Source organism: Salmo trutta, chromosome 7 (assembly GCF_901001165.1).
Source record: "Salmo trutta chromosome 7, fSalTru1.1, whole genome shotgun sequence".
NCBI classification, from domain to species: domain Eukaryota; kingdom Metazoa; phylum Chordata; class Actinopteri; order Salmoniformes; family Salmonidae; genus Salmo; species Salmo trutta.
Window position 1 is genome coordinate 47001132 of NC_042963.1, and position 12853 is coordinate 47013984.

Sequence of the window (12853 nt, forward strand, 5' to 3'; positions counted from 1 at the left end):
GGCGTATGAGGTAAAGCGGATGATGTGTGTGTTACTCACTGCCCTCCCAGGTACAGTGGAGCAGGTTAAGGGCCCCCTCCACCCTCTTCCAGTGCTGCAGGTGAAAGAAGGCGTAGGCTATGGCCTCACTGTCCCCTCGCTTCAGAATGTGCTCTGGGGGCAGTATTAAACTTTTCATTTCTAACAGGTACTATGGAAGAGAAGGACAGAGTCAGTAAGGACAATATAAAATGTACAACAGAAACATACTTTTTAATGCAACGTTATACCAGTTATTTTACAACCAGGAGAACGATCAGCATTCAAGTAGCACCATTATAAGCGTTGTAGTAGTTGTTAGTGGTGCTGCAGTAGTAGTAGTTAGTGGTGCTGCAGTAGTAGTAGTAGTAGTAGTAGTAGTAGTAGTAGTAGTTAGTGGTGCTGCAGTAGTAGTAGTAGTAGTAGTAGTAGTAGTAGAAGTAGTTAGTGGTGCTGCAGTAGTAGTTGTAGTAGTAGTTAGTGGTGCTGCAGTAGTAGTAGTGGTGCTGCAGTAGTAATATTGGTTAGTGGTGCTGCAGTAGTAGTAGTGGTGCTGCAGTAGTAGTAGTAGTAGTAGTAGTAGTAGTAGTAGTAGTAGTAGTAGTAGTAGTAGTTAGTGGTGCTGCAGTAGTAGTTAGTGGTTAGTGGTACTGCAGTAGTAGTTAGTGGTGCTGCAGTAGTAGTAGTAGTAGTAGTAGTAGTAGTAGTAGTAGTAGTAGTAGCAGCAGCAGTGGTGCTGCAGTAGTAGTAGTAGTAGTAGTAGTAGTAGTAGTAGTAGTAGTAGTAGTAGTAGCAGTGGTGCTGCAGTAGTAGTAGTAGTAGTAGTAGTAGCAGTAGTAGTAGTAGTAGTAGTAGTAGTAGTAGTAGTAGTAGTAGTAGCAGTGGTGCTGCAGTAGTAGTAGTAGTAGTAGTAGTAGTAGTAGTAGTAGTAGTAGTAGTAGCAGCAGTAGCAGTGGTGCTGCAGTAGTAGTAGTAGTAGTAGTAGTAGTAGTAGTGGTGCTGCAGTAGTAGTAGTTAGTAGTTAGTGGTGCTGCAGTAGTAGTAGTAGTTAGTGGTGCTGCAGTAGTAATATTAGTGGTTAGTGGTGCTGCAGTAGTAGTAGTAGTAGTAGTAGTGGTAGTAGTGATGCTGCAGTAGTAGTGGTTAGTGGTGCTGCAGTAGTAGTAGTAGTAGTAGTAGTAGTGGTTAGTGGTGCTGCTGCAGTAGTAGTAGTAGTAGTAGTAGTAGTAGTGGTTAGTGGTGCTGCAGTAGTGCTACAGTAGTGGTGGTTAGTGGTGCTACAATAGTAGTAGTAATAGTAGTGGTAGTAGTAGTGGTTAGTGGTGCTGCAGTAGTGCTACAGTAGTAGTGGTTAGTGGTGCTACAATAGTAGTAGTAGTAGTAGTAGTAATAGTAGTGGTAGTAGTAGTGGTTAGTGGTGCTGCAGTAGTGCTACAGTAGTAGTGGTAAGTGTTGCTACAATAGTAGTAGTAGTAGTAGTAGTAGTAGTAGTAGTAGTAGTAGTAGTAGTAGTAGTGGTGGTTAGTGGTGCTGCAGTAGTGCTACAGTAGTGGTGGTTAGTGGTGCTACAATAGTAGTAGTAATAGTAGTGGTAGTAGTAGTGGTTAGTGGTGCTACAATAGTAGTAGTAGTAGTAGTAATAGTAGTGGTAGTAGTAGTGGTTAGTGGTGCTGCAGTAGTGCTACAGTAGTAGTGGTAAGTGTTGCTACAATAGTAGTAGTGGTAGTAGTAGTGGTTAGTGGTGCTGCAGTAGTAGTAGTAGTAGTAGTAGTAGTAGTAGTAGTAGTAGTAGTTAGTGGTGCTAGTAGTAGTAGTAGTAGTTAGTGGTGCTGCAGTAGTAGTTGTAGTAGTAGTTAGTGGTGCTGCAGTAGTAGTAGTAGTAATAGTGGTTAGTGGTGCTGCAGTAGTAGTAGTGGTGCTGCAGTAGTAATATTGGTTAGTGGTGCTGCAGTAGTAGTAGTGGTGCTGCAGTAGTAGTAGTAGTAGTAGTAGTAGTAGTAGTAGTAGTAGTAGTAGTAGTAGTAGTAGTAGTAGTAGTAGTAGTAGTTAGTGGTGCTGCAGTAGTAGTTGTAGTAGTAGTTAGTGGTGCTGCAGTAGTAGTAGTAGTAATAGTGGTTAGTGGTGCTGCAGTAGTAGTAGTGGTGCTGCAGTAGTAATATTGGTTAGTGGTGCTGCAGTAGTAGTAGTGGTGCTGCAGTAGTAGTAGTGGTGCTGCAGTAGTAGTAGTGGTGCTGCAGTAGTAGTAGTAGTAGTAGTAGTAGTTAGTGGTGCTGCAGTAGTAGTTAGTGGTTAGTGGTACTGCAGTAGTAGTTAGTGGTGCTGCAGTAGTAGTAGTAGTAGTAGTAGTAGTAGTAGCAGTGGTGCTGCAGTAGTAGTAGTAGTAGTAGTAGTAGTAGTAGTAGTAGTAGTAGTAGTAGTAGTAGTAGTAGTAGTAGTAGTAGTAGTAGTGGTGCTGCAGTAGTAGTAGTTAGTAGTTAGTGGTGCTGCAGTAGTAGTAGTAGTTAGTGGTGCTGCAGTAGTAATATTAGTGGTTAGTGGTGCTGCAGTAGTAGTAGTAGTAGTAGTAAGTGGTGCTGCAGTAGTAGTGGTAGTAGTGGTGCTGCAGTAGTAGTAGTAGTAGTAGTAGTAGTTAGTGGTGCTGCTGCAGTAGTAGTAGTAGTAGTAGTAGTAGTGGTTAGTGGTGCTGCTGTAGTAGTAGTAGTGGTTAGTGGTGCTGCAGCAGTAGTAGTAGTAGTAGTAGTAGTAGTAGTAGTAGTAGTAGTAGTAGCAGCAGCAGCAGTAGTATTGGTGCTGCAGTAGTATTAGTGGTGCTTCAGTAGTGATACAGTAGTAGTAGTGGTTAGTGGTGCTGCAGTAGTGCTACAGTAGTAGTAGTAGTGCTGCAGTAGTAGTAGTACATTTACATAATTTAGCAGACACTCTTATTCAGAGGGACTTACAAATTGGTAGTAGTACATTTACGTCATTTAGCAGACGCTCTTATCCAGAGCGACTTACAAATTGGTGCATTCACCTTATGATATCCAGTGGAACAACCACTTTACAATAGTACATCTATATATTTTTGGGGGGGAGGGTGGGGGGGTAGAAGGATTACTTAATCCTATCCCAGGTATTCCTTAAAGAGGTGGGGTGTCAGGTGTCTCCGGGAAGGTGGTGATTGAAAGTAGTAGTAGTAGTAGTAGTAGTAGTAGTAGTAGTAGTAGTAGTAGTAGTAGTAGTAGTAGTAGTAGTAGTAGTAGTAGTAGTAGTTAGTGGTGCTGCAGTAGTATTAGTGGTTAGTGGTGCTGCAGTAGTAGTAGTAGTAGTAGTAGTAGTAGTAGTAGTAGTAGTAGTAGTAGTAGTAGTAGTAGTAGTAGTAGTAGTGGTTAGTGGTGCTGCAGTAGTGCTACAGTAGTGGTGGTTAGTGGTGCTACAATAGTAGTAGTAATAGTAGTGGTAGTAGTAGTGGTTAGTGGTGCTGCAGTAGTGCTACAGTAGTAGTGGTTAGTGGTGCTACAATAGTAGTAGTAGTAGTAGTAATAATAGTAGTGGTAGTAGTAGTGGTTAGTGGTGCTGCAGTAGTGCTACAGTAGTAGTGGTAAGTGTTGCTACAATAGTAGTAGTGGTAGTAGTAGTGGTTAGTGGTGCTGCAGTAGTAGTAGTAGTAGTAGTAATAGTAGTTAGTGGTGCTGCAGTAGTGCTACAGTAGTAGTGGTTAGTGGTGCTACAATAGTAGTAGTAGTAGTAGTAGTAGTAGTAGTGGTGGTGGTGGTGCTGCAGTAGTAGTAGTAGTGGTAGTGGTTAGTGGTGCTGCAGTAATGTTACAGTAGTAGTAGTAGTAGTAGTAGTAGTGGTTAGTGGTGCTGCAGTAGTGCTACAGTAGTAGTAGTAGTAGTAGTAGTAGTAGTAGTGGTGGTGGTGGTGCTGCAGTAGTAGTAGTAGTGGTAGTGGTTAGTGGTGCTGCAGTAATGTTACAGTAGTAGTAGTAGTAGTAGTAGTAGTGGTTAGTGGTGCTGCAGTAGTGCTACAGTAGTAGTAGTAGTAGTAGTAGTAGTAGTAGTAGTAGTAGTAGTAGTAGTGCTGCAGAAGTATTAGTGGTTAGTGGTGCTGCAGTAGTGCTACAGTAGTAGTAGTAGTAGTAGTAGTAGTAGTAGTAGTAGTAGTAGTAGTAGTAGTGCTGCAGAAGTATTAGTGGTTAGTGGTGCTGCAGTAGTGCTACAGTAGTAGTGGTTAGTGGTGCTACAATAGTAGTAGTAGTAGTGGTTAGTGGTGCTGTAGTAGTAGTAGTTAGTGGTGCTGCAGTAGTAGTGGTTAGTGGTGCTACGATAGTAGTAGTAGTAGTGGTTAGTGGTCCTGCAGTAATGTTACAGTAGTAGTAGAAGTAGTAGTAGTAGTAGTAGTAGTAGTAGTAGTAGTAGTAGTAGTGGTTAGTGGTGCTGCAGTAGTGCTACAGTAATAGTAGTAGTAGTAGTAGTAGTAGTAGTAGTAGTAGTAGTGCTGCAGAAGTATTAGTGGTTAGTGGTGCTGCAGTAGTGCTACAGTAGTAGCAGTAGTAGTAGTGCTGCAGAAGTATTAGTGGTTAGTGGTGCTGCAGTAGTGCTACAGTAGTAGTAGTAGTAGTAGTGCTGCAGAAGTATTAGTGGTTAGTGGTGCTGCAGTAGTGCTACAGTAGTAGTGGTTAGTGGTGCTACAATAGTAGTAGTAGTAGTAGTAGTAGTTAGTGGTGCTGCAGTAGTAGTAGTGGTGGTAGTAGTAGTGGTTAGTGGTGCTGCAGTAGTGCTACAGTAGTAGTGGTTAGTGGTGCTACAATAGTAGTAGTGGTAGTAGTAGTGGTTAGTGGTGCTGTAGTAGTAGTAACTGGTGCTGCAGTAGTGGTAGTAGTAGTGGTTAGTGGTGCTGCAGTAATGTTACAGTAGTAGTAGTGGTTAGTGGTGCTGCAGTAGTGCTACAGTAGTAGTGGTTAGTGGTGCTGCAGTAATGTTACAGTAGTAGTAGTGGTTAGTGGTGCTGCAGTAGTGCTACAGTAGTAGTGGTTAGTGGTGCTGCAGTAATGTTACAGTAGTAGTAGTGGTTAGTGGTGCTGCAGTAGTGCTACAGTAGTAGTGGTTAGTGGTGCTACAATAGTAGTAGTAGTAGTAGTAGTAGTAGTAGTAGTAGTAGTAGTAGTAGTGGTTAGTGGTGCTGCAGTAGTGCTACAGTAGTAGTAGTAGTGGTTAGTGGTGCTGCAGTAGTAGTAGTAGTTAATGGTGCTGCAGTAGAAGTAGTAGTGGTGGTTAGTGGTGCTGCAGTAGTGCTACAGTAGTAGTAGTAGTAGTAGTGGTGGTGGTTAGTGGTGCTGCAGTAGTGCTACAGTAGTAGTAGTAGTAGTAGTAGTAGTAGTAGTAGTGGTGGTGGTTAGTGGTGCTGCAGTAGTAGTGGTAGTAGTAGTAGTAGTGGTTAGTGGTGCTGCAGTAGTAGTAGTAGCTAGTGGTTCTGTAGTCAGTGGTGTAAAGTACTTAACCTTGGGGATCTTTCAAGATACTTTCAAGTATTTTTACTTAAATATTTATATTTTTGACAACTTTTACTTCACTACATACGGAAAGAAAATTATGTACTTTTTACTCCATACATTTTCCCTGACACCCAGAAGTACTCGTTACATTATTAATGCTTAGCAGGAGAGGAAAATGGTCTAATTCACACATTTATCAAGATAAAATCCCTGGTCATCCTACTGCCTCTGATCTGGCGGACTCACTAAACACATGCTTCATTTCTAAATGATATCTGAGAGTTGGAGTGTGCCCCTGGCTATCCGCTTTTACCTTATGGTTCCGTCTGGTTTGCTTAATATACGGAATTATAAGTGACTTATACTTTTACTTTTGATACTTAAGTATATTAAAAACCAAATGCTTTTAGACTTTTACTCAAGTAGGATTTTACTGGGTGACTAACTTTCACTTGAGAAATGTTCTATTAAGGTATCTTTACTTTTACTCAAGTATGACAATTGGGTACTTTTTCCACCACTGGCTGCAGTAGTAGTTGTTAGTGGTGCTACAGTAGTAGTAGTAGTAGTAGTAGTAGTAGTAGTAGCAGCAGTGCTGCAGTAGTAGCAGCAGTGCTACAGTAGTAGTAGCAGCGCTACAGTAGTAGTAGCAGCGCTACAGTAGTATTTGTAGTAGAGGTTGGCCGATTATGATTTTTCAACGCCGATACCGATAATTGGAGGACCAAAAAAAGCCGATCCCGATTAAATCGGCCGATTGATTGATTGATATATATATATATATATATATATATATATAGCAGGTTGTTTTATTAATTAATTAATTTATTTATTATCGTCGTGAGGGAGCTTGTTCCACCATTGGGGTGCCAGAGCACATTGCCCTACCCTATGCTTTGACCTCTTTCTCCCCAGATGAAATCTTGCGACTTGTGACGGCTGGCCGCCCAACAACCTGCTCGCTTGACCCTATCCCCTCCTCTCTCCTCCAGACCATTTCCGGAGACCTTCTCCCTTACCTCACCAACTCATCCTTGACCGCTGGCTACGTCCCTTCCGTCTTCAAGAGAGCGAGAGTTGCACCCCTTCTCAAAAAACCTACACTCCGATGTCAACAACTACAGACCAGTATCCCTTCTTTCTTTTCTCTCTAAACCTCTTGAGCATGCCGTCCTTGGCCAGCTCTCTTGCTAGCTCTCTCAGAATGACCTTCTTGATCCAAGTCAGTCAGGTTTCAAGACTGGTCATTCAACTGAGACTGCTCTTCTCTGTGTCACGGAAGCTCTTCGCACTGCTAAAGCTAACTCTCTCTCCTCTGCTCTCATCCTTCTAGACCTATCTGCTGCCTTTGATACTGTGAACCATCAGATCCTCCTCTCCACCCTCTCCGAGTTGGGCATCTCCGGCGCGGCTCACTCTTGGATTGCGTCCTACCTGACAGGTTGCTCCTACCAGGTGGCGTGGCGAGAATCTGTCTCCGCACCACGTGCTCTCACCACTGGTGTCCCCCAGGGCTCAGTTCTAGGCCCTCTCCTATTCTCGCTATACACCAAGTCACTTGGCTCTGTCATATCCTCACATGGTCTCTCCTATCATTGCTACGCATACGACACACAATTCATCTTCTCCTTTCCCCCTTCTGATAACCAGGTGGCGAATCGCATCTCTGCATGTCTGGCAGACATATCAGTGTGGATGACGGATCACCACCTCAAGCTGAACCTCAGCAAGACGGAGCTGCTCTTCCTCCCGGGGAAGGACTGCCCATTCCATGATCTCGCCATCACGGTTGACAACTCCATTGTGTCCTCCTCCCAGAGTGCTAAGAGCCTTGGCATGACCCTGGACAACACCCTGTCGTTCTCCGCTAACATCAAGGCGGTGACCCGATCCTGTAGGTTCATGCTCTACAACATTCGCAGAGTACGACCCTGCCTTACACAGGAAGCGGCGCAGGTCCTAATCCAGGCACTTGTCATCTCCCGTCTGGATTACTGCAACTCGCTGTTGGCGGGGCTCCCTGCATGTGCCATTAAACCCCTACAACTCATCCAGACGCCGCAGCCCGTCTGGTGTTCAACCTTCCCAAGTTCTCTCACGTCACCCCGCTCCTCCGCTCTCTCCACTGGCTTCCAGTTGAAGCTCGCATCCGCTACAAGACCATGGTGCTTGCCTACGGAGCTGTGAGGGGAACGGCACCTCCGTACCTTCAGGCTCTGATCAGGCCCTACACCCAAACAAGGGCACTGCGTTCATCCACCTCTGGCCAGCTCACCTCCCTACCTCTGAGGAAGCACAGTTCCCGCTCAGCCCAGTCAAAACTGTTCGCTGCTCTGGCACCCCAATGGTGGAACAAGCTCCCTCACGATGCCAGGACAGCGGAGTCAATCACCACCTTCCGGAGACACCTGAAACCCCACCTCTTTAAGTAATACCTAGGATAGGATAAAGTAATCCTTCTAACCCCCCCCCCAGTGGTTGTTCCACTGGATATCATAAGGTGAATGCACCAATTTGTAAGTCGCTCTGGATAAGAGCGTCTGCTAAATGACTTAAATGTAAATGTAAATCTCAATCCCATTGAGCACGTCTGGGACCTGTTGGATTGAAGGGTGAGGGCTAGGGCTATTCCCCCCAGAAATGTCCGGGAACTTGCAGGTGCCTTGGTGGAGGTGTGGGGTAACAACTCACAGCAAGAACTGGCAAATCTGGTGCAGTCCATGAGGAGGAGATGCACTACAGTACTTAATGCAGCTGGTGGCCACACCAGATACTGACTGTTACTTTTGATTAAGTTCCCCCCCCCCCCTTGTTCAGGGACACATTATTCCATTTCTGTTAGTCACATGTCTGTGGAACTTGTTCAGTTTATGTCTCAGTTGTTGAATCTTATGTTCATACAAATATTTACACGTTAAGTTTGATGAAAATAAACACAGTTGACAGTGAGAGGACGTTTCTTTTTTTGCTGAATTTACATGGTCTGCGGTTGTGAGGCTGGTTGGACGCTCTGCCAAATTCTCTAAAAAGCCGTATCGGCTTATGGTAGAGACATTAACATTCAATTGTCTGGCAACAGCTCTGGTGGACATTCCTGCAGTCATCATGCCAATTGCATGCTCCCTCAAAACTTGAGACATCTATGGCATTGTGTCGTGTGACAAAACTGTACATTTTAGAATGGCCTTTTATTGTGCCCAGCACAAGGTGCTGTTTAATCAGCTTCTTGATATGCTGCCACACCTGTCAGGTGGGTGGTTTATCTTATATCTGAGTTTAGTAAGTGGTAGTAGTGGTAGTAATAGTAAGTTGTGCTACAGTAGTAGTAGTAGTAGTAGTAGTAGTAGTGCTACAGTAGTAGTAGTAGTAGTAGTAGTAATAATTAGTGGTGCTACAGTAGTATTGGTAGTGCTACAGTAGTAGTAGCACTACAGTAGTAGTATTTGTAGTAATAGTAGGAGTGCTACAGTAGTAGTATTAGTTAGTGGTTTTACAGTAGATGTAGCAGTGGTGCTACAGTAGTAGTAGTAGTAGTAGTGGTAGTAGTTGTAGTAGTACTTTGTAGTTTGTGGTGCTACAGTAATAGTAGTGGTATGGAAGTAGCAGTAGTTATGGGTTCTGTAGTAGTAGTAGTAGTAGTAACGGGTTCTACTATAGTAGTAGTAGTAGTAGTAACGGGTTCTACTATAGTAGTAGTAGTAGTAGTACTCGTAGTAGTAGTAGTAGTAACAGGTTCTACAGTAGTAGTCGCTGTCGTAGTAGTGCTACAGTAGTAGTAGTAGTAGTAGTAGTAGTAACGGGTTCTACCGTAGGAGTCGCTGTCGTAGTAGTGCTACAGTAGTAGTAGTAGTAGTAACGGGTTCTACAGTAGGAGTCGTCGTCGTGGTGCTACAGTAGTAGTAGTAGTACAGTTGAAGTCGGAAGTTTACATACACTTGGAGTCATTAAAACTCGTTTTTCAACCACTCCACAAATTTCTTGTTAACAAACTATAGTTCTGGCAATTCGGTTAGGACATCTACTTTGTGCATGACAAGTAATTTTTCCAACAATTGTTTACAGACAGATTATTTCTATTATAATTCACTGTATCACAATTCCAGTGGGTCAGAAGTTTACATACACTAAGTTGACTGTGCCTTTAAACAACTGAAATTGCAACCAATCACGACCAGTTGTGATACAGCCAACCTAAACCTCAAATACATTTGATTGATAGAATTCTCCCCCTACCCTCCTTCTAGGCAAGTCTATTGTCCAGCTACCTGCTAATAGCCATAATGGTGCTGTACAACGTGACTGTGTGTGTTTGAAGGAGTATTTTCCAGTAAGCAACAAGTTGTTTACATTCATTAGACAACTTTGTTCCAATATTTCTGTAATTCAGTGATATTTATTCCCATATGGATATGGATCCATAACTAAATAAACAAACATCGGCATTTTGTAAGAGTATTTTTAGCCTTATTTTATTAACAAAAGCATAAAGATGCCATTATTAGTTACATTGTTAATAGTTTGAACGTGCAGACTGGCACTAAGAACAGCGGGAACATTTCCCTAGTCAGCGCCATTATTAGTGCAATGCCCCTTAAAGTGTTGCTCTGTGCTACCCAGTGTGGCAGGGTGGGGGTTCACCCCCCTCCCTCCTCTTCCCCATGGGCTAGGTCGGTCTTCTGTGTGCGGCTCTGCGGCCCATCCCGTGCCCCCTGCCCTCGTGCCTTGAACCTTGCGCACTTTCAGTGGATACAGCTGGAGAACTGCAAGGCAATCCCATTGTGAGCCACTCAGGAGCCATGAACAATATGACCAATATATATTGTCCTGCTAATAACAGGGTTAACAATATATCTGTGAGAATATCTAACAGGCTTTTATATCATTCTACATTACTAATAATCGCTTTGTTCAAAAAATATATATTTTAGAGATGATTTCGTTTTCAAATAACGTAAAATGAGCAAGAAAAAAATCTATTCTTGAACATGGTGTAAGACATTGCTACTAATTTGTAAATAAAGCCAATTTGTTTTTTAGAATGATTTATTTCTGTTTTTAGAGGGAGAGAAACCTCATGGGTCTCCCAGTCGAGGCCGGCACGGGTATTGAACCAGCATCTGTAGTGGTGTCTTAGACCATTGCACCACTCAGGCGCTGTACAATATGACCGGTCGGGAGTGGCCTACACTATTACAGTAAGAGCTAAATAATCCTAACAAAATAAAATAACAACCTTAGTGTAACAACAGTTTTAGTAAGTAATATTGAAGTCGTGCACAATTATCAGTTTCTATTTAGGTTTATGTCACCCATTCATTGTCAGAGACACAGTAGGACCCAAAAGCATAATCAGTGCTCTAACCCCCCCTTGTGGTGGTCTGGAGAAATGAAGTGGTGATGCAGGGTACTATACTAAACCACACATTACCTCTAAGTCCCGCAGCATAATCACAAAACTTTTAGTGGAGCAACCACTGTAGTAATGCTACTAGCAGTGTTCAGTATGTTGCTCCATTGTTGTGTCTTACTTTGGGGACGTGTGGGTTGAACTCCACAGCTCTGTGTATGGCTTCTACAGCATTCATCTCTGCTGTACTCAACCCTCGCCTCGACGCTGCCTCTGGAGAGAACCTGCATGGGGAACACAGGACACCAGTGTGTGTGTGTGTAAGAATGTGGGTCATTGAGTGTATGTGAAAGTGTAGTGTGTGTGTGTGTGTGTGTACCTGCAGTCATAGGGGCTACTATGCTAAGATAAATGGAATCCTCTCAGTCTTATACAGAACATAGAGGTCCTCAAGGTGTTTTAAAATGCCCTAACACATTTCAAAACAGAATCACTCAATATCATTCTCTCTGCCACACAAATAGCCCCAGGCTAACTTTTAAATACTACTTCAGGTATGTGAATCACTTGGTGGCATTGTAGCAGTAGTAAAAGGATACTCACTTGTCCGATACCGCCCTGGCTTTGAGCAAGGCTGCTGTGTAGCATATTGTTGCTGATTTGGGTAAACTAATGTCTGTGGAGAGACAAAGCACATATCAACAGTGTTCTTTTTCCTCCACTAAACTAGAAGACATTTACACTAGACAGGGAAGGAATAGGGCCCCTAAGGGTTTTTACTGAAGGTATTGGAGGGTTTACAGGATTTCACTAGAATACAGTCTCACTTTACTTTAAGTCATATGGTAATGGTTGAATGTAGACTTCTATTATCTAATGATTTGTATTTTATGACTTTTGTTATGTAATGTCTGTCATTCAAACTTCCCCTATGGCTGGTTATGTCTCATCTCCAGAAATAAAATCACAGTGACATTGTTAGTACTGCATAGGTGTCTCTTGAATGTCTGGTCATGGACCAATGAGCAACAGTTAACGTTTAACTCTTTTTCACTCTTAGAGGTGTGTGTGTCTTACCGTCGTACTTAGCTAGTACGGCCTGTACGTCTGCGTAGTTCTGCAGCTCTAGCAGCGACTCCAGCAGGTTCTCATGGATATTGAACATACTGAGGAGAGGGAACTCCTTCATTAACTGGAAAACATACAACTGTTGTTACATGTAATACCAGACAGGCAGTGAAACAACAGTCAGACTTTAGTAACCCCGCCCAGTCCCCACAGCCTCAAACCTAGTCTGGTGCCAGACCTATTCGCTCTGTCTTGTAAAATTGTCATGGCAACAAGAGATGACGCGACAGCAGCAGATCTGGGACCAGACTACCTCCAACCATTTCCCCAGACCTCTATGTTCTGAGGCTGCAGAATGTACTGTACATTTCCAGTTGAGTCATTTAGCAGACACTCTTAACCAGAGCGACATATGGGAGAAATTAAGGTGCCTTGCTCAAGGGCACAGACAGATTTTTTACAAAGTCGGCTCGGGGATTTAAACCAGCGACCTTTCGGTTACTGGCCCAATGCTCTTAACTGCTAGGCTACCTGCCGCCACTGTTGTTTCGTTACATGTTTTTGTTACATTTATGTATAGTGATTGAAAACATTGGCATGTAAAAATGGGGCAAATCCTAACTTTTACTAAAGTCACATTTTCACACAGTCCCCCCCTAGTTCCCCCTGACATCAATGCTGACCTAACAGACAATTCAACTTCAGTGGGAACTACAGTAGGATTGGGGATTGGTCCGTAACCTCCTGGCAGCTTGGTGTATACTGTACTTACGTCTCTCAACATTTTGACAGCTTCTCTGGTTCGGCCCAGCTTTCTAGAGCACATAGCAAGTCTCCTCTTAATGTAAACCAGAACATTGGTGTCCCTTCCTGAGAGAAACACCGCAGCAAAGTTATTTCAGCTGGTATAACACACATGGACACACACACTAATAGATTTATTA

General features: G+C 43.3%; 1 protein-coding gene across 3 annotated transcripts in view; it reads right to left on the reverse strand.

Annotated features, from left to right (window-relative positions):
* LOC115197545 (suppressor of tumorigenicity 7 protein homolog) overlaps positions 1-12853 on the reverse strand; it is a 70796-nt gene that overhangs the window by 4316 nt on the left and 53627 nt on the right. For all 3 annotated transcript variants that reach the window (XM_029759179.1, XM_029759180.1, XM_029759181.1), the window contains 5 exons: positions 12682-12779; positions 11919-12033; positions 11445-11517; positions 11023-11125; positions 40-190 (listed from right to left, as the gene is read on the reverse strand). In XM_029759179.1, coding sequence (XP_029615039.1) covers positions 40-190; positions 11023-11125; positions 11445-11517; positions 11919-12033; positions 12682-12779 — 540 coding nt within the window. The remainder of the gene's footprint in view (positions 1-39; positions 191-11022; positions 11126-11444; positions 11518-11918; positions 12034-12681; positions 12780-12853) is intronic.